The sequence below is a fragment of the Pimephales promelas genome, chromosome 17 (assembly GCF_988280905.1).
Source record: "Pimephales promelas chromosome 17, fPimPro1.hap1.1, whole genome shotgun sequence".
NCBI classification, from domain to species: Eukaryota; Metazoa; Chordata; class Actinopteri; order Cypriniformes; family Leuciscidae; genus Pimephales; species Pimephales promelas.
The window spans coordinates 19,961,836-19,983,869 of NC_142785.1; the positions used below are offsets into that span (position 1 = coordinate 19,961,836).

Sequence of the window (22,034 nt, forward strand, 5' to 3'; positions counted from 1 at the left end):
GTTAATGCCCTCCGAGGTGTCCATTGTCAGGTTTTAATGGACTTCGGCGGAGGCAACCGTCCTCCGCTGCGCGTCGGCCGGTTTACGCCTCGCCGTCGTCCATTAAAACCTGACAATGGACACCTCGTCGGGCATTAACCCTTACTTATACCATGGTCTGGGTGAATACTCGATTCTGATTGGCTGCAGGGTGTCCGTTAAAAAGTGATAGAGGACACCTAGTAAAGTAGTTCTGGTGAAACTGCCTGTTCACCATTCGAAATGAATAAATAAATGCGCTGCCTACAACGGCTGTGAGTAACCATAGCAACAGGCAGTCACATGCTCTATCATCTAACGTTACACTCTAAAAAATGCTGGGTTGTTTTAACCCAACTTTGGGTCAAATATGGACTAACCCAGCCGTTGGGTTAAATTTTTACATTACATTTTTAACCCAACATTTCGGGTTTGTCCATATTTGACCCAAAATTGGGTTAAAACAACCCAGCATTTTTTAGAGTGTAGATATTATAGCCTAATACAACAATGAGCGACTTCGTGCTATTTCTTTTAACATTTATGGAGAATATGGCAACTTTGACGACTGGTATGCTGCTGAAGAAAGAAAAAATGTAAATAAAACGGAGAAAATTACACCGCTGCTGCTCTGCTCCATTGAACTCTATTGGTAACGACGTAACTTGCGACCATAGTTGGATAACGATGCTTTCGGGAAACGCACCCCTGAATGAGACCCTGCGGGAGTTTTACGCAGCTGTCCAGACAACCAAGGCAGGAGAAGGCTGAACGTTACAGCGTTTCAAGCCTAAGGAGCCTGAGGCAAATGACCCTCTCTTTGATCTGATTAATTTATTGCCCTCTATAACGTTAAGCGCAAATCGCTGGAGATCAGAGCTAATTGTTTTTTTTTGTTGTTGTTTGATCAATTGTTTTAGGTGTAATAAAAAAAACTATGCCTACCTTTGTGTTTCATGAAAAAAAAAAATGCATTTGTGAACCTGAAGGGATACGAGCTAAGCGGACTATAAATATCTCCGGTTGCTAGATAAACAGTCAGTCAAGTTATTATTTGTAAAAACTAGATTTAGCCTAATTAAAATATAAACTAATGTTTTAAAAATGTTTTATTTGGCAAGTGACCATGGTATAAGCGGGTTAATGCCCTCCGAGGTGTCCATTGTCAGGTTTTAATGGACTTCGGCGGAGGCAACCGTCCTCCGCTGCGCGTCGGCCGGTTTACGCCTCGCCGTCGTCCATTAAAACCTGACAATGGACACCTCGTCGGGCATTAACCCTTACTTAATATATTTTAAATGTAATGTAGTCCTGAGAAGGCAAAGGTGAATTTTCACTGCAATCTTCGGGGTCACAATCCTTCAGAAATCATTTTAAATATGCTAATTTGGGGCTTAAGAAACATTATTATGATCAACATTGAAAAAAGTTGTGCTGTTAATATTTTTGTGGAAAAATTGATATATTTTTATTGAATAGAAAGTTCAAAAGAATAGCATTTATTTCAATTAGAAATCTTTTGTAACATTATAAATGTCTTAATTGTCACTAATTTCTTTTTTTATTTTACTGATCCCAAAATTTTCAACGATTGTGCACTTTATGACAGTAACTAAATCAAAACAACACTATTGGTGCACTTGCCACCTTAGCTTGCACCCATCTACATCATAAGGAAATGATCTCATCAAGGAGGGCCGATTTATCAACATAACATTCTACTGACTGCTATAGGAGCAATGTACTGTCAATAATCATCCTATCAATTTCACTAATAGCAGCTTCTCCTTTTGGTGACATCTTTGGCTATACTCACATGATGATATCATCTGTCTCTGATGGCTGAACACTCATGCTCTCCAGACCACCAACACTGAGCTCCAAGCTTATTTAAATACTCACAAAAACCTATAACCAGTTTAAGTGCTTTTAGGTAGACCTGCAATTTATTATAATAGCCCCCTGTCATCAGGTCGAACCTCTTATTAAGATCTCATATTAAAATCTCATATTAAGATGCAATAATGTATTTTTTAACATCAGGGAATGCATTATGTAAGTATGCAACAGTTGTGTTAATGCCAAACTTGTGAGCTTAACTAATTCACATGTTTGGATTGCCCAGAGCATGGTTGATATATCTAAAGCCCAGTGGTGTGGAGCAGACACTATAATGAAACTTCTGTCACGTGTTCATAAATCGTTTATAAATCATAAATTTGGAGCATTTTAAGGCCAAGTGCAGTGGAAGAGAATAACTAAAAACGATCATAGAAGCCCAACAATGGCAATCATTGGTTTTAAACCAACAATTGAGTAAGTAAGACACAACTCGTGTTAAAAGAGATGAAACTGTTGTATTCATGTGGTGTTAAGCAATACCTTTTCATCAGAAGCCTTAGCAAAATGGGGAGACATGTTTTTCAACAGTGTGACAAGGTCTTTGTAGGCTTCACTTTTTCTCCTATAGGAGTTTTCACCACCTTCTCCATTGGTTTCCTGGAAAAACAAGTAATAATGCAAGTGTAAACAGAGAGATTAATGACATTCCCAGTGGCAGATTCGTTTGTCTAGCTGAGATGTACGTTGGGTTACAATATATCTAACAGAGTCATATATTTGAAAATGATAATTGAAAGAGCAAGAGAAAAGGTTCAACACAATAAACGCCCAACCCACACACAAAGACCAACAAGCTTCCCACACATGCACAGACATACCGTAACTATACTTTGAGCTCTTAATCGCTGAGGTGTAGAGGTGAATTGTTCTGATTAAATGTCTAATCTATACAATTAACTTTACTGTCATTTGCAGTAAATTCAACCTGACCTCAAATGTACAATGAACAGGTGAGTGTCAGAAAGCATTGAAAAGAATACGGATGAGGACAAGAAAGTCCAAAAAGAATAGACATTTAGAAAGAAAGAGAGGTGGAGGAGGGAAAGAAATTAGATTTAAGAAAGAAACACAAAGATAAAAATAGACAGATGTACTTAATTAAGTGGTCCTCTGAATCAGAATGAAAAATATTGTGGTGTGTAAAATGTTGCTTTTGATTAATTGCACTCATATTTAGTTCTGTGAGGCGGCTTTAAAGGACTGAACACAGCTAGAGAAGCAGATCTGGAACAGAATCACATATCTGTCATGTCTTAACTTTTCAGTTTCGCTTACCTCATGTTTTGGAAAAGTGTCTGTATACCATACCTTTCAAACACATTAAGAGCACATTGTGTATGTTCAAATTGTCTACCAGAATTGGCTCCCTTGACAGCTTGACACATTTCAGATTCATAAAAATCATATTGCATCACTCAGCATTCCGATGAGGTGCATTAATTTCCATCTGCTCTGCTCAGGTCAGGCTTGTTGGGATATGCCCTATTAAGATGATCAAACTCCACTTGATTTCTTGATAAAAATACAAAATATAATTAACTGAGGGATTGTCCACATTTCGGAATCTGATTACTAAAGGGAGATGATAGGTTATGTAGCTGAATTTCATCATTTTTGACACCGAAGATGTTGAAGAATTGTGTTTTTTCTTTGGCATACAAGAGAATTGTGCTCCCAGAGCAATCCAAAACTGACGCACCAAATGACTGTTATTACTTTCCTGACATTTTTCTCACCTCATCGAGGAAAACTCCACTAGTATTGCAAGTGATGAACAGTGTGGGCTCTGTGTCACAGGTCTCAATTATAAGGGAACAAATCTCTCCATCCATCTGCCTCCAGGGAGGAGAGCGACAACCATTGGAAAACACGTAATCTGTGGAGGCAGGATTTATGCTTTAGAGATCTGTATATTTTGTTATATGTATAATGTGTCAAATGTTGAATAAATGCACTGTTGTCACCTCTCAACAGCAAAAGTTTACAATAAAACTTTTTTTTTCTTTTACAATAAAACAGTTTTGGAAAGTACATGCAGTGCAAGCTCCTACAGGAGCAGATGGACACTCTTTCCCTGTAGCCAAGTCAATGAAGATGACTGATTGTTCTTCAGGACTGAGCTGCTGCAGGCATAACCCTAAGATAAATCACCCTCGCCAAACACCCCTGCCGATACTCCACATGCTCCAAAGCGCCCTGCGCATCCTCACGGCACCCCCCCCCCCCCTATTTGCATAGAAGCTTCCAATTTTACTCGGCATACAGGGACACATATTTCAAAAGAAGCAACATCCATCACTCAAAATTTGCAGGACACAATCCTTTTTCCAAAAACAGTTATGGCACAGCTAATCTGCCCATTCTCCTCAGGGAAAAAGGAAGAAATGATGAATCTCTTTGTAAACTAAAATCTGACATACGTAATGGTTTCCATGTTGCAGAGATTTTAATACAGACACGTTATATTTAAAGGATATCCAGCATTGCCACATATGGTGGTGGTTTAAAGATTGAGTGTGAGGAATAATCATAAAGTAATACTGACTGACATGATCAGAACTGCTAAAATTACTTTTCCCAGGAAAGATTCGATCTTAAAGTGCGGTCACATTTACTGTTGTTCAATGAATTTAGTTGTTTGGTCAAACCGGGTCATTTCAATATATCAACACAAAATTTGGTAATTTTGCATTGGGTTCCATTTGGTCATGCAAATTCATCGCATTGAACAATAGAAAGCTGCTTGGTAAGAAATTGACTTCATAAATTGCTACACTAATGACAATGAACCCTTTTTTGGCCACACAATTTTGCTAATGTGACAGCAACTTCAGGCTTATAGATACTTTTAAGAAAATAATGTATCTGTTTCACTATAGTTCGATCCCACCTCCGTAAGTCGGCTTTGTCTGCTTGTTTGAGTGTACCTCTCAGGATTTTCACCTAGAACACTCTCAATGTATTATCATTGTCATAATCATACCTGAATCCTCTACAGCCTTGAGAAGAACTGTTCACTGAACTCTGATATGAGTTGGTTTTGATTTCATTTATGGCAGACTGTTTGTTTTGCATTGGCAGGGAAGTGGGCCCCAAGCACCTGCACAAGGTTCGACTTTGAAAATGGAACTATGAGCATTTTTTTTGGGCCGGCTGTCACCTCAGTTGTCTTTACAGATCCATCTTTTGAGTTATCTGACACCAACCTCTCTTGATTCAATTTCTTCTTGGGCTGTGGGATCTGTGATGGTTCAGTGGCCACATTTAACTCAGCACCACTATTTCTGTCGCAGCTCTGTACATCATCAGTAACAGCCACATTAGTGACGTTCATCTCATTTTCGTTAGAGTAGGTCTGTCTAATGTAATCTGTAATTGCCGCACACACAAAAAATCGTACTGATTTTGAACTAATGAAATAGAAAAGCAATACTGGTTCAGTCTATCTTTAATTGTGAAGAAGTCTTGTTTTCTGAAATGTTTTAAAATAATCTTTCAATAGGGTAAAAAAAAATTACTATAATTCAAAAGGAAAACTACTTACTCATGTAACCTCAGTTCCCTGAGGTAGCAAACAAAGTATTGCGTAGCTATACGCAGTGGGAAAACTCCTTTTCCCCGATTTACTGAAACCTATATGTAAAACGCATTTGCAGCTGCACAGCTCGCACATTGCTGTGTTGCTCATAGGCTGTGCTGCAGCAACTGCTCATCCGATGGCATGGCAGCTCTTTAAGGGGGCGAGGCCTCAGAATTCGCCATTATAGCAGGTTTGTACGACTGAAGCAACGACTACTGTAGTTAAAACAGTGCCGCCGGCTAAGCAATACTTTGTTCCCTAAGTAGCTATACGCAGTGGGAATGCTACGTAAATTGCCGAACCGAGTAACTAGCTGCCACTGCAGGTTTGGGAGAATACATCAATAAATCATATGAAAATACCCATATGATATACATTAGAATCTGACAACACCACCGGTCTAAGTGGGTATATAATGTGCAAATATAACCGGAAAAAAGCGGGTTTTATACATACATAAATTATACATATGTGAATGTGGTAGTGCACAGTGTAAAAAGGGCCACGAAATCGGTCCAAAGCGCAGAGTTCGATTCGTGGTGAAGGTTTCAAGCGCGTTCCGTCTTTTCCAAGCAAAGTGTTTTTTTAATTAAATGCAACACATTTAATCTATTAACTCGTTTCATCTAACTCCAAAAAATAAAAAGGGTTTATCAATGATATCTGTGCATCATTAAATACGTTAATACTTGACTATTCCTTTTAACTCTAATGAAAATAAAGTCAAAGTCTGTTAGAATAGCCAAATATAACAATTTATTATGTCAGGTAAATGTATCATTAGAATTCCACAAGATAATCAGAGCAAACCATTAAATGTTTCAAAGAACAAAGAACTTTACCCAACATATTACATGAGCTGAGCCTTGAAGACACAACATCACGGGCTGATCTGAATACAGAAAGCAGCCCCGAGCTCTCCTGCTGCACCCTTTAAATAGCCAGACCTTACCTGATATGTTAATCACCAGGTTTCAATGGAAAGTTACTGAATCCCCCTACCATGTTTATCGGGGGCAGACCATTTGCTTGGTTGTAATTTGCATTCAGACAACAAGGCAGAAGGTGTTAACTCAAAGACCACACTCATTTGTGTGACTGTGATTCCTAAACTTCTTAAAAACCTTATTACCTTTTCTTTTATTACTTTGGGAATGAGACATTATTACCAGTCACCCTGAGACCATCAAAATGATTCTAAACAATATTCACATTAAAACCATATTCTTGTGTGAGCTTTCAGTATCATTGACTGAGAGAGTGAAAGAGAATAGGGGGTAGGGTGTCAAATGTTAATTTGCAAGCAATGTCTTTTGTCTTTAGAGGCCACTGGTCAGATATTTTCTCTTTAACCAGTTTTTCCAGTCTTACAACAGTAACAATTAATGATAAGACCCGAAAAAAGGTCGGGCCCTAATCAGACCAAAAGCACCCTCGCCTGCAGGGAAGGTACCTCCATATTATAAAATTTCATAAATGTGGACTGCAAGGACCGGCCGGCCAGCATCACAAATATCTTAAATGCGAAAACCAGATTACCACGACGAGGCCATGCCTCTGGTCGAATGGGCTTTGACACCTATAGGGCAAACCTGAGCCATAGAGTTATATGCCATTGAAATGGCCTCCACTATCCATCTAGACAAATCTCTGCTTAGGGACAGGATCCCCTTTGAATCGACCCCCAAAGCATACAAAAAGTATGCTTTCTGATTACCTAAACGATGCAGAACGCTTCAGATAGATTCTCAGCGCTCTAACAGGGCAGAGAAGATTAACCCTCCCCATTCTCTGTAGAAGGGGGGTGGGCTAATAATGTCACCACCTGTGCTCTGAGTGCTGTGGAGAGCACTTTGGGTACATAACCATACCTGGGCTTGAGGATGACTTTGGAGTCATCAAGGCCAAATTCCAGACATGCCGCCCTAACAGAGAGAGCCTGCAGATCTCCCACTCTCTTGATAGATGCCAATGCCAACAGGAGAGAGGTTTCTCTTCCGTAAGAGAGGTTTAAGATCAACTGACTGGAAAGGTTCAAAAGGTGGACCCCTAGAAGCCCCTAGGACCGTGGAGAGGTCCCATGGTGGCACAGAGGGAGGTCTGGAGGGGTTAATTCTCCTATCACCCTTCAGAAATCTCACAACCAGTTTGTTTCTTCCCAGTGACTAACCAGCCACCAGAACATGGTCTTTCCTCATCAGGACAGGCCATGGAGCTGTGTCTGATAACTGAACCAGCTCCTCAAACCACAGTCTGGATTTTCAAAGAGGAGCCACCAGAAGGACTGGCACTCGCATTCTCTGACCCGTTTGATGACCTGTGGAATAATCGAGATGGGGAGGAAAGCTAACAGGGGGTGGTTGGGCCAGACATGGGCCACATGTGCAGTGGGTGTTGTGTTTTGAGGGTGAACCGGGCAATTGCGTCCCTGCCGAACACCTCCCATATGAGACTGACCATCTGTGGGTTTAGGGACCACTCGCCGAGGGGAGTGTTGCCCCGTGAGAGCATATATTTGCGCTCCCAAATTCTGGATGCCCAGAATATAAGCAGCCCTCAAAGAGCTCAGATTGGTCTGTGCCCATAAGAGGAGATCTTTCGCCATAGCATGCAGGTCACATGACCTGACGCCCCCCTAGCAATTTATATAGGCCACTAATGACATGTTGTCTAAGATGTGATGACCCCTTAGGTTTGACTGAAATGTCTTCAGGGCAAAACAAACTGCTTTCATTACCAGACAGTTGATGTGTAAGCTCTGCTGCGTGCTCGACCAGAGGCCGGATGCAGGTGCACCCTTGTGTAGTGGCCCCCAACCCAGGTTGGACGCATCTGTAAAGACCACTTTTCTTCTGGAAATTGTCCCGATTGGTGCCAATCCTGAGACCACCAGGGAACCAGGGTCCTTAAGCAACCGTGATTCACCCTAATGCGCAGGCTGCCTGACTGCCATGCATGTATTGGCACCAGGCACCCTGAAACCCGGCACCCATTTCAGCCAGTACTGCAGCAGGTGCATGCACAGTAATCCCATACGGAGTACTGGCAATGCTACTGGCAATGCTGCTGCCATGAGTCCCAGCAGTTTCTGAAATTTCTTCAGGGGTACAAGCTCACGCACTCTGAACGAGGCTGCAGGCGCAAGGCTTTAAATGGCTGAGAATCAAATCCCTGTAAGCTATTAGTTTGACTCTCGACTGCGCTAGCACCAGCCAGTCGTCGAGGTACTTCAGCATGCGCACTTCTCTCTGTCTCGGAAGAGAGTGCTGCATCCACACACTTTAAGAACGTGCGGGCTGCCAAGGACTGACCGAACGGCAGGACTGTGTATTGATTAGCCTGTCCCTCGAAGGCAAATCTCAAGAATGGCCTGTGAGAGCTAGCCGAGTCCGCAGGCCACACATCCGCCGGTGGAGAATGCATTCTCCATGTGGTCGAGTCCCAGGCATGAAATGCAGCTTGCGTGTTGGTCAGCCTCCACAACTGAAACATTTGAAAGAATGAAGGCACTTGAAAGCATTTGAAACAATGAAACAATGCTATAATGACGAATTCAGGGACTAATATAGGCTGAGGCCTCGTCCCCTTGACGGGCTCTGATGTGAAATGACATAGAGTGGTCTCATTGATCGCACACCGGAGGTGCCCGCGCCATTGGATGTGCAGTTTCTGCAGCACACTTGGTGTTAGAAGTACATTTATGTGATCTAATGTGAAGTACATCAGAAATAGAACGTCGCACCATGATGCATCCAGTGTAGACAGCATCAATAATTATAATAGGTTCTATTTGCATCATATTATTCTGCTCACATCACTCAATTTTTAGAAGACAATTTTTTCTTTTGACTTCAAGTAAATGTATTTTGACTTAAGAATGTTTAAAGATAGCTGTACAGGAAAACATGACAAAAATACTGTGAAGAAGTTTACTTTTTTCAGTGCAGGGGCAGCATTTGTTGCCATGCCTGGCAGTCAAGATGAGAGAACTGAGAAATTGTTTCCATTTTCCTCAAAATCTAAATTACTGTACAACTTGAACAACATAATCTCACACCGTTACACCAGAAACCTACAATCTCTTGCTCCAAACATCGACTTGGTTCGACTCAGAAGATTAATCAGATTGAGGTTGAAAATAAGTGTGGAAGTGAGTGAGTGACAGAACGAGATAAAGTGAGCAGAAGTGATGGAGAGGGGGAATAGTGAGGATAATGCAAACCTGATGTGTAGCGCACAGACTTCAGCGCCCGGTTTTCTCCTGTTCCACAGAATCTCTTCAACAGATCTACCTCTGTATTAACAGCTGCTGGGCTTAGCCTGCCCTCTCTGGGCAAAAACACACACACAACACATTACAAAAATACAGCTCATTAACCAGTAACAGTAATATAGCTATAAATGCATGCACTGTAAAGTAGCTATGAATGCAAGCACTGCATATATATAATATAAAATATATATAATTATATACAATATATATATATATATATATATATATATATAATGTATAATTATGTATATATGCAGTATATACAGTTGTTAAAGACAAGGAGGGTGGCTGATTGCTTTGAATAAAGGCAGTATATAGTATATGCATACATGATCATGATGGGATTGACAGCAATGCTTAGCAGCTTCTCGTCCAGCTCATGCAGGATTTTAAATAGTTTGTCTTCGTGTATTGTAGGAGATCTGGACCCAAATATCTTCTTCAGTGGCTCCCTGTTAGCTGTTGGCCATAAAGACACCTTATTCACAACTGCTTATCATACAAAAACACTTTCAGTATTCTTAGCTTTTTTTCCATCAGCCCTGTTTCATTGCAAATTTATATAAAAAAGACAAATAAGATCAGCTAAATGTTAGCAAAACCTTACCAAATGTATTTAAATGATAGCCAAAAGCTGCAGAAAGCATGTCTGAAACAAATCTTCAGATGGAAAAATTTGCTAAAAAAAAAAAATGGTGTGGTCCAAAAGACAGAGACCACTAATAATGTTGCTATTTCATACACATATTATAGCCTATACTGCAATTAATACAGATTTTTTTATTAAAAATTATATTATCAACAAAGTCAAATAATAAAACTGAATTGAAAAAAAAAATCAAATCAGATTTTCAGATTCAGTATTTGTATTCCTCTTTGATATAATGACTGTAACACTTGTGCTGCACAAACTCCACAAGTTTGAGTAAAACCTGATCATCACATTATCCAGCATGATCTGAGAACGATCAGATTCTGATTGACTGAAAAAATAAGATAACTATATTAGCACCAACACCAGTGGACGATATCGTATTCAGTTACTAATGTAATCGGTTCCCTGAGAGTAAGGGAACGAGTTATTGATGCACCGACGTGGAAATTGTGGCTGATACTGATAACCGATATTAATTTTGCTGTTATGGCCGATACCAATATTTACTAATGTTGAAATCTCAGAATAGAAAACACATAGCAAGGATTAGGGTTGCACGATATTGGTAAAAAATGACATTGCGATATTTTATTTTTCTGCGATATATATTGCGATATAAAAACAATTTCACCAGATGACTCAAATAGCTATATTTGGAAAGAATGAATCATTCAGGATGACTGGGGTGGTTCTGTCATGGAGTAAATCCGCATAGAAACTAATATTAATAGAATGTTAACTAATGAAGTTAACAAGACTTTAATAAATAGAACCTTATTGTAAAGTGTTTCCGATTTATGTCTCTTGAGTTTAGAGTTGGACAGATCAGTTATTTTAACCATTCATTAAAGTGAATCGGTTTAAAGGATTCACTCGTTCGCGAATCGGACGTGTCATTAACAAACCACGGCACACGTTGTGTGATTATCCAGGCAGTTTAGGACATTGCACAAGACTTGTCGCAACACTATGGAAGCCCGTTTCCGCCAGAGTTGAGTAAAAAAAATATAATTCTGTAAGTCTTAATAATGAGAAACTTTCTCATAATTATGATTTAGTTTCTCATTATATTGAGAAAGTTTTTAAATAGTAATTACATAGTATCACATTATAATGAGAAATTTCTTGTAGATATGACTTACAATATCTTAATAATGAGTAATTTTCTCATAATAATGACCTAAGTATTTCATAATAATGAGAAACTTTCTAGTAATAATGACTTAACATCTCATAATAATGAGACACTTTCGAGTAATAATGACTTAACATTTCATAGGCTAATTATGAGAAACCTTCTCGGCTAGTACTTTAGGTCAGGGGCGTAGCCAGTACTGGGCCAGCTAAGAATTTTGTAATAAAATATTCAAAAATCATATAGCCTGATGTAACCATGGCGACAAATGTGGACAACTGCGTAGTGCATAATGTTTAGTGGCACACAGTTCTTGTTTCTTTCAAACAGACCATGACCATGGCAAAAAGACTTTGGGACAAACAAGGAGAACTAAAATGAGGATCAATATCTGCGTGCCGTTTTTGAGATGCCGAGAGCTCCACGTCCGCAACTAAGCTGGACTTGACAGAGGTTCACAACTTGTCAGCTTTCTTAGACAAGTGAGCTCAACATGATGAAATGTTAGAATATGTTCAGTATGTTCTTCTAATTTTGATCTAGCTTACTGTTAGTTTCGTATAACAAATGAACTAACACGTGGTATAACTTTCAACACACATTTAAATGTCGTTTAGTGTGATAGTGTAACGTTGGACCAAGTGAAGCAGCGCTGCATTACCTCACAAGTTTAATTCGCTTAATAAACTGACCTATGTGAGTAATCCAGCACTTGCAGGTAGTTCGGTATTAAATGTCCTTATTCCTTTATATCCGCGGGACTCGCGTGTGATTTCTGTCTTTTTCGCAATCGCGACCTGCTTCTACCACTATAATGTTAAAAAACATGAATGTTTGCAATCATCCATAAACATTATTAGATCCATCAGCTTGACAGCAAGTCACATCATTCAGCTCATCACTGCGTCATAAACCTACACCTTTGTTATTGTTGGAAACTGCTCCCTCTTGTGGCGAAAAACCCCAAAAACTACATGTTGTGCCTTTAAAGTAATTGCATGTTCTCCATGTAGCTCACCCTCCAAACAGGTCTGGACCTCCTTCATCTGTTTATCTTTGTTTAGTAGCAGAAGGTTAGACAGGTGGTAAAATGAGTGCACTGTGATGTCAGGTGGACTCAGATGCAGAAGGGGACGTCCTTTATCATCAAATTCCTGGGACATAGCTGATTCTTCTCTGAAAAAAAGAAGAAAAAAAGGTGTGTCAGGCGTTTTAAGCATTCACCTGTCATGACTTTAAGCAGCTCTGCATTGATTCAGCATATGCATTTATCTGAAAACCTGCTATAGCCTAGTATGAACCAAAGGTTTACAATTATCAGACAAGACAATTAAATTAGGTCTAATCTTCCTAAAATCTTTAAAGTGAATGTTATTATGTTAAATCAATTGCACGTCTCTATAATCATCACCGTCTATTACCTGATGTCATATAAATCTGACATGAAATCAGACGCTTCTAGAGTTGTTTTCCATTGTAAAGGCTCGCTGAATGTCAGCCTAGCCTCAGGTGGGTGTCTATCAGCCAACTGCTCCGTGAAAAGCAGGATTTCAGTCAGAATGTCATTATTCAGAGGGCTTTTCTCTAGTTTATCCGCCTCAGAGCTCCACTGAATTGCCCTAGAGAGTGCCACCCCCATGACGGACACTGGATAGCCTTTAAGCAAAGTTAAAGCAAAATAGTAAACAGTATTAATACAACAATTAATGAGAGCGTGGATAATACAATTTATATAATTGATATAATACAATTCATATTTATTATAGTCTATACAATTATAGACTAGGAAATGCGGCGGCCAAACATCAAACGGAATATTTAACTTTAAAGAAACTATTTCTGACCCTCTTGAAAGTGATTCATTATATAAGACGGATTATTACTCACCACACGTAACTAAACCAGTCTGCTCAAGTATGTATAACTGTTATTATACTCTATAAATGTTGTCTATCTTGAACTTGCTGGTCGGCGCAGCTTTCAGTTAGTGAGTAACCATAGAAATGAACAACGCGCTGGCTCCGGTTGCTAATAAACAGTCAAACAACGTAGAGCGGAGAGGGTCAAAAAGTCAGCGTAAGAAGCGGTCTTTTCTTTTCCTTTACTTTTCTATGTCTTTGTATTTGTGTACAAAACACTACATTGGTATGAATGATGAACATTACGTCTTTGTTATGCAAAGAAAAGTGAGATCCAAACGAATACCTGACCGAATTAAAGGCTTTCGCATTATGTCAACTGTTTGTTTTCTCTCTGGGGTTGCGTGCCCACAGAACCGCACTTTTGAGAGGCTCTTTATAAACTTCCGTGCTGTGCTGTATGGTTTGGCAGAAAATTACACACAGGCATTTGGTCCACAGAAAATACTTAAATTCCCCATTGATCCCGCGTATACAGCCTCTAAAATAAGTGAATTCAGAACAACTTTTACTTTATTCACGCTGTTCAACTCGATAGGTCTCACTCATGAGCTTTCAAGTGAACCAAAACCGAACAGGAGCTCCCTCTTTTCAGATCATGCAGATGGAATGAGCCAGGTGTATTAGCCTCTCTGTCATTGCCAAACCACACCGATGACCTAGAGATTAACATTACAGAAATTGCCATGCATTTTCGCTTAAATAGTGCTCTTTAGATTTTTGCCTACTCTATTAGCCTACTGAATTAATGATTTTACTTCTTGCTGCAGATCAAGAGATCATTAAGAATTTCCCCCAGGCATTTAAAATTACAAGGAAATTTACAAGCATTTCCACAAGACTTCCACAACTCACACAAAGTTAAGTGCAGGAGCTAGAGACCTTTTTATTAATATTGCTAATCATGTCTGTCCAGTGGTAGTACAGGTACTGTATGTCAGAGCTTCCACACACATAGTAAACATCACTGAATGGGTTTAATTACACTATTACTATTGTATATTTTCTTTGTGTGTAGGAAATAAGCATAAGCCTTTGATTTTAAATCTGGAAAAATAGGCTATGTTCCCTTTTTTGCAATAGACCGGTCATTTATAGCCGTGAGGCCATAACGATGATGAACAGAAGCAGAAAAGAAATGCAAATGCTCACTTAGCAGTGAGAGTGTGTGTGTGTGTGTGTGTGTGTGTGTGTGTGTGTGTGTGTGTGTGTGTGTGTGTGTGTGTGTGTGTGTGTGTGTGTGTGTGTGTCAACATTTTGATTTATACCTACAGTCCAGACATGCTTTTATTCTACATGTATTTTCGAAAGCCCAGTCTTTCATCCTTGGTTGAATAAATGGGTGTAAATCAGTGTCGTCAATCTTAATGTGTGACATTTTGTCTGGCATAGCCACTTCTTGGAAATCCAACAGACTAAAGCGGGGGATATAAGAGGTAACACCGAGACTGTGGGCAATAAAAAACAGACCCTCTCCATCGTTAGAGTTTTTCTATACTTCATTCTCATGTCTGCAATCATTCAATGATAAATTGTAAATGGATTCAAGATGATGGCCTTGGTAGCACAGGAGTTTTCAAACCAGGGGGCTCCATTGACCCTCATTTGTTCTGTAATAAAAAATAAATAAAATAAAAAAAAACGTTTTAAACACTTTTTATACTGGTTGAAACTGTCCACATCCAGATAGCAATCAATAGTGTTCTATATAGTATATTTATATATGAATGCCCAAATGTAAGTTGTTTAATTGTGTTCATTATTATTGTATTGTTAAATGCATCTTTGAGAGATGAGGCAATTTAAGGCCATCTTTCGTGACAGCTCTGGCTGTGTTTGTTCATGTGCGTTGAAGCTTTGGAGAGCAGTGGGATTACTTGCTTTCAAAGCTAGCTTGCTAGCCGCTCTGAAATTTCCTTCCCTACCTTCATTTTTTGTCATACTTTGTAGGCTACAGAAATTTTCAGAAAGCTAATCTTTCCATTCTTATTTACCTTATAATTATTTTATTATGCTGACACCAAAACAGTAAACTGAAATTTTTAGCATATAATTATACATATTTATTTAATTAATTGCAAGTTTATACATCTATAGCAATAAACGTAGAGAGAAAAAAGGTTCTTAACTCTTATTTTGCATTTAGTTTGAAAACACTTTTCCTACAGAATAGCCAAGTAGCAAATAAAAAAAAGAAAAGAAAAAGTGATCAGAAAGCATCAGAATGAGAGAGAATGAAAAAAATGAGAGAAAGAGACAAAGAAAGGAAAGAACAGGAAAAAATAAGCTCTTAACTTGTAATCCACTGCCTTAGCTCTCATTAGCTCTTACTAATTGCTGTTCGTTAAGGAGGCTAAACACAATGAGCTGGTGCACCAGGGCTTCCTTTAAACATAAACACTCACAGTCTGTGGTCAGAAGCACCTGTCAGCTCCTCCAACTCTCTCTGGCTTTGACTCAATCTCAGCATAATAAACAAAGGCGTCGTCTGGAGCGGTCCAGCAGCGATGCTGATTGAGCTGAAGCGCAAACTCACTGCAGAAGATTTACGAGGAGCGGCTCTGTCTTCAAGCACGGAGGCTGTGATTGCATCCGTCCACAGCTCACTCTCCACTCTCAAAACAGTCCATTAACGAGGGGAAATCAGGCTTGGGCAGGAATACACACAATTTGTGGAGCGATTAAGGGCACCGACCTACTGGAGTTAGGGCCAGTTCAAACAGAACACTTTTTATGATGTTTTTTTTAATCGTTTTTCTATGTAAATGCCCTAGACAGAGGTATTTGGCGTGCCATGGTTTTAAGCATATCTCATGCATAAGAGTATTTTATTTTTAATCAGCATGTTAAGTTAAAACTTGACATATTTACTTTCAAAAACGCCTCTCGATAAGTTCTTTTCAGCTGTGTTTTGTGTGAACGGCCCGAAAAAAACTTAAAGCTGCATACATTTTTCTTTACTTCAGTAGACTAAATTAAATTGAAGCTACAGTTTGTCACTTTTTTTTTAAGAAACTTAATAAGCTTATGCTTATTTCCTACACACAAAGAAAATATACAATAGTAATACTGTTATTAAACCCATTCAGTGATGTTTACTAATGTGTGTGGAAGCTGTGATATACCTGTACTTCATACCACTGGACAGACATAATTATCAATATTAATAAAAAGGTCTCCGCTCCTGCACTTAACTTTGTGTGAGTTGTGGAAGTCTTGTGGAAATGCTTGTTACTTACTCATTTCGGTCAGGGGACAAAACTCCCTTATGGTATCTTTCTGCTACTAATGGGGATGTTAGCCGCCACCATATCCATGATCCACTTGGGCTCGCTTCACCTCATAGACATATACACTAGACCTCACCTTGGATACGGCAGTTCATTGGAACGAATGCGTCAATAGAGCCGCCATCTTGAAACAGGGGAGTCCCTCCACTTTAATGCATCAGCGTCAATGTAGTAGACAGGTCTAACGCAAATAAAATCACCATAAATCATCATGAATGCGATTTTTCTTGTTTTTTTTTTTTTTGTTTGTTCCAACGGTCAGACATCTATTTATCATTGATTCCAGAAAGAATTTTTTTTTTTTTTAAACATTCTTCCTAGTTCAGATTTCATCCGTGAACATCATACGCTGCACAAAAGTCCGCCACCATCAATGAATTCGAAGTAAAGGCAGAGATAGCAGCGTTACCTAGCTACTTCCTATGACAAGACCCCTGTTCCAAGATGGCGGCGGTTTTGATGCATGCTTAGAACCCCCAGGTGAGGTCTAGTGTATATGTCTATGGCTTCACCTCAGGCCTCTTAAAGGGTTAGTTCACCCAAAAAATGAAAATTCTGTCAGTATTTACTCACCCTCATGTTGTTCCAACCCCGTAAGACCTTCGTTCATCTTCGGAACACGAATTAAGATATTTAATAAGATATTAAGATCGCTCCTGCATACTAGTCCATAGGCTTCTTGAGGGAATGACTCTTGCTGGCATCGAAAAGTCATTAAAGACATCGTTAAAATAGTCCAAGTGACTACAGTGGCTCAATTTTAACTTTATCAAACAATGAGAATACTTTTTGTGCGCAAAAACAAACAAAAATAACGACTTTATTTCAACGATTCACTTTCTTCTCTATGGGCCTGTAGTCAGTTAACGTAGTGTGATAGCGTAAATCTACGTCACACGTAAGCTCACTATTGGCCGACGCTGGTCATGTGTGTGATGCGTGTGACGTACAATAACAGAAGCTTACGAGAAATAAACGAATAGTTGAAATAAAGTCGTTATTTTTGTTGTTTTTTTGTGTTCTCGTCGTTTGATAAACTTAAGATTGAGCCCCTGTAGTCACTTGGACTATTTTAACGATGTCTTTAATGACTTTTCGAGGACAGAAAGTCATTCCCTCAAGAAGCCTATGGACTAGTAAGCAGGAGTGATCTTAATATCTTAAATATCTTAATTTGTGTTCCGAAGATGAACGAAGGTCTTATGGGGTTGGAACAACATGAGGGTGAGTAAATACTGACAGAATATTCATTTTTGGGTGAACTAACCCTTTAAGAGGTGGAGCAACAGCTTAGGGCTAGATTCAGCAAGACATCGTCATTGCATGATTGTCCTTTCCCCTGCCTGTGTCCATGCACTGAAAACCTGGAAAAGGGTAACATTTCTGAGAGCCGGAGTGCCACTAGGGGTGGTGTCCTCCCATCGGAAAAAGATCACAAACGATTTCCTTCAACATGGAACCAGAGGGGAATTGGTGGTCACTGGTCACCCAGGGAGGCCTTAGAACATATCAGCATCCTGGAGCTGAAGGCAGTGTACTTACCCTTATAACACTTCTTAGCAAACATGATGGGTCGTCATGTGCTTGTCCGGTCCGACAACACGTTGATGGTTTTTCATTGAATCATCAGGGCGGCACCAGGTCTCTTGCGTCTTTACAGCTAATTCGCAAGATCTTCACATGGTCTCAGAGCCATGGCTTCATTAAGGGCAGTTCATGTCTCAGGATTCAACAATCAAGTGGCTGATGCTCTGTCAAGGGATTGTCGCTGGATTGTCGCGTGATAACTGGATTGTCGAGCCGATAAAGTTGGCGTATTATAAATCTTATCAACCCTTACCAGTGGGTGTTACTTGTCACTCCACCAGGGCTATGTCTTCATCTTGGGCCACTTTTACGGTGAGTTTCCTTGGCGGATGTCTGCGAAGCTCTTCTCCAAGTACCTTCGCGCGGTTCTACAAGGTTAACGTGGGCTGCTTCCAATTATACAAGCTCTGTAGTCCTTCTAGAGCAACCTTGATGTTTGTGGGTGGATGGCCACTGTATCCACTATTGCTTTGCACGATCTCTGATGGTCATCTGGAATTCACAGAACCACAGTTACATACATAACTAGCGATTTCAATTGCCTGTGCATGTCATTTCAAATCTGTGAAAGTGTTGGAGTAGTGAGAAGGTTAAAGCTATAATGAGTGACAAATATTGACTATATGGACCAAAACAGCAAACTTCATCAGTTGTAAAAACCAACAAAATCAAAAAGGAAAAGATATAGCCAGAGTCCACAATAAAACCATAGTTTTATCATAGCCTGATAAAAGTCAAGTAAGACGATTTGGGTGGATTGATTAGCCTACCATTTATATAACCACAGTTTTACTATTTGTGGTCACCATGATTGAGCTGCAATAACTAGGGTTTTTTTTTTGTTTTATTTGTAGTAAAAGCATGCTCATTATAACGTTCATTATAACGTTTGACGTTATAATGTCACAATTGTATTGCGGTATATGGAACTGCCTGAAGTGTACATTTGAGTAGACAAAATCAGAGGTTCGAGGGTCTGTCCAAATAAACTTCGGTTCAACGCTCTTCCACTTGAAGTTGAACGCATTTTAAAATGGCGGCGGGGATTTAAGTGCTTAATGAAGTTTGCAGGTGTATGTCTAAAAGTGGAGTTAAATGCAGCCCAAGACAAAATGTAGGGCAGGACTCGATTTTGTCCATTAGGAATTGGTTGGATCATTGGATTGTTGTGGTTTGTTAATGCTGTGATCTCATGTGAGTGACAGGTTGTCTCACCTTCACACCAAAAAACGTCATCAGAGAAGAGGGACGGGTTATTCAACCCGGTCTCATCCCAAGACGTCATATAACTGACGTTTTGGGACGTCTTTTGACCATACGTCAATATTCGCCTTTTTAGGGCCCCCTTAAACGTCGGTAGATGAGGTTATGGGATCCTAACTCTACCCCATACCTAAACCTAACCCTAAACCTAACCCGTCACCTAACTGACGTTAAAGGTAAAGCGTCAGTTGTATGACGGCCCGGGATCGCCATCTACCGACGTTTAAGGGGGCCCTAAAAAGGCGGATATTGACGTATGGTCAAAATACGTCCCAAAACGTCAGTTATAAGACTTTTTGGGATGAGACTGTGTTAGGTTATTTTGATTAAATATTATAAAGATTATTTTCCACACAAAAACCAGAATCGTCAATTTTGATTTCATGGGGACTTTAAAAATAAGGGTCCCTATGTGAAAAAAAAAATGAAAAAAAGATTTTGGACCGGAGAATGCGGTTTGGCATCTGAATTCACAAATCGTGTCAAATGACATACAATATTATTTACAAATCTGCGACTGAGCACTGATGATTTATGGTCAACATAAATCAGAATTTCTACAGTGAAGTACCGTACCTAGACCTTCAGCTCCCATTACTGTGCACAGGGATGGAAGTCAACAGCAGTTCAGCACAGTTAAGTACAGTTCAACAACTCCGTTAAACTCCACAAGCAGCCTGACTGGAACATGGGTGACTTTGGTCACGGTAATGAACACCTGCAAAATCTGTCAGATACTCGTAAAAAGGAAATTCAGCAGGAGTAGATGGAGTGAGATAGACTAATATGAGAAGGGGGAATGAGAAAGGCCCATCATGCTACAGTACTTCACAGCTGTGAGCTTGTTCTTGTGAGCAGATCTTAGAGCAACGATTACGGGGAATAAAGCTGTAAGATTGCGAGGCTGACTTGCAACGAACAAGAAAGTTGATGACCTGTCATAACTCCTTTTATGAGAAAATTTTACAGCACACGTTTTCAGACGATGGACTCCACGTTGTCTCACAATCCTTTGCATTAAGCAAATCAGCTACATCCCATCCCAGACTCAAATATAACGGCTACCGTTATTTGATTATTATGAATAATAGCCCGTTTTATAGGGTGTTTGCACAGGCAGCAGTACAAGTTTACAAGTGTGTGCTAATGCATGTGCGTGTGTAAGCCAAAGCGAAAATGCTCAAACCCTAACAATGGTTTGATATGCCAGACAGGCAGACACATAGAGGGAGTTGGGTGCCAAAATCAACATTACTTAATTTTCAGCAGCAGACAGAGAAAGACCTTGGTGCATCAGTATGTTTATGAAGCGTTGTGTGATGGGATTCACGGCTGCCGTGCGCTCACCTCTTCTTAGTTGAGCGAGAGTAAGCTCCAGGACTGTCAAAGCAGCTAGGATGGTTTAAGGAGACTGGATTTTTGATTTATGACAGAAATTCATATTGCAATAACAGGTTGTTAAACAGCAGTTGGCGGGAATGGAGGGATTCACTGACCTGCACTATATGAAACAGTCTGTTTAATATTTTCATTCAAGTAAACTCGGCACCTGCTCTTATTTTAATCTTACTTTTTATAGGATAGCTGTAAAGTTTCTTTAAATACTTTTATTTTTCTTGAACGTTCTTGGAAAAACTAACAGATATTGTCAAGAAACAAACAAATTTAACCCACATTAAGTAAATAAAACATATTTTCTTTATATAAATGATATAATATGTAACATTATAACATTTAATATTTAAAAGATAAAGATAAGATCTCTTTGTGATTGGCCCTCTGTAATCCAGACTCATTTTTAAATTCTAAAATTCACAAAATAAAATCTAAATCTAAAAAAAAAAAAGTAAAATTAGCTTTTGATGTTTTCGTTTAAGATATTCCTGTAAAAAAAAAATGTTTCTGATAACAAAAATATATTTCATGGAAACATGTCAAAATTGATTAATCAATAGTAAGGTTGACAGTTTCACTTTATTAGGATGGTCCCTTTAACACATTCAGTTGACTATAATAAGGTGACCAACTGTCTTGTTTTCATATAATAATATAACTATTTTCTATCCATACAGAGGAGGCATAACCTACTTTAAATGTATTGAAATTAATAAGGTATCTTTGAGTAAACTTCGAGTATCATTTGAGTAGGCCCATCTGTTTGCTGGGCAGAGTGTCCTGGTTTTTGGTAATCAAAATATGGTCAACCTAGTCTATAAGTAACATTGCACTTACATCTCTACTAACTCTCACTATAGTGTTAGTAGAGTATTAGTAGACAGGTTAGGTTAGGGATAGAATATGTTGACATGTATTTGCAAAGTTAGTCAGTAGAATGTGTGTTGGAGGATCATCACAATAAAGAGTTGGCAGATATTAAGCAGAGAGTCTACTAATACTCTAATGAGAGTTAGT

The 22,034-nt window shown here is 39.3% G+C and overlaps 1 protein-coding gene across 2 annotated transcripts in view; it reads right to left on the bottom strand.

The window, feature by feature from the left end:
• odad2 (outer dynein arm docking complex subunit 2) overlaps positions 1–13,555 on the bottom strand; it is a 67,686-nt gene extending 54,131 nt beyond the window's left edge. For both annotated transcript variants that reach the window (XM_089122097.1, XM_039661443.2), the window contains exons 1-7: positions 13,451–13,555; positions 12,985–13,219; positions 12,582–12,739; positions 10,103–10,232; positions 9,723–9,829; positions 3,657–3,796; positions 2,401–2,517 (exon numbers count right to left, since the gene is read on the bottom strand). In XM_089122097.1, the coding sequence (XP_088978223.1) occupies positions 2,401–2,517; positions 3,657–3,796; positions 9,723–9,829; positions 10,103–10,232; positions 12,582–12,739; positions 12,985–13,202 (870 nt within the window). In that variant the 5' untranslated portion in view covers positions 13,203–13,219; positions 13,451–13,555. The remainder of the gene's footprint in view (positions 1–2,400; positions 2,518–3,656; positions 3,797–9,722; positions 9,830–10,102; positions 10,233–12,581; positions 12,740–12,984; positions 13,220–13,450) is intronic.
• Positions 13,556–22,034: the final 8,479 nt, after the last annotated feature.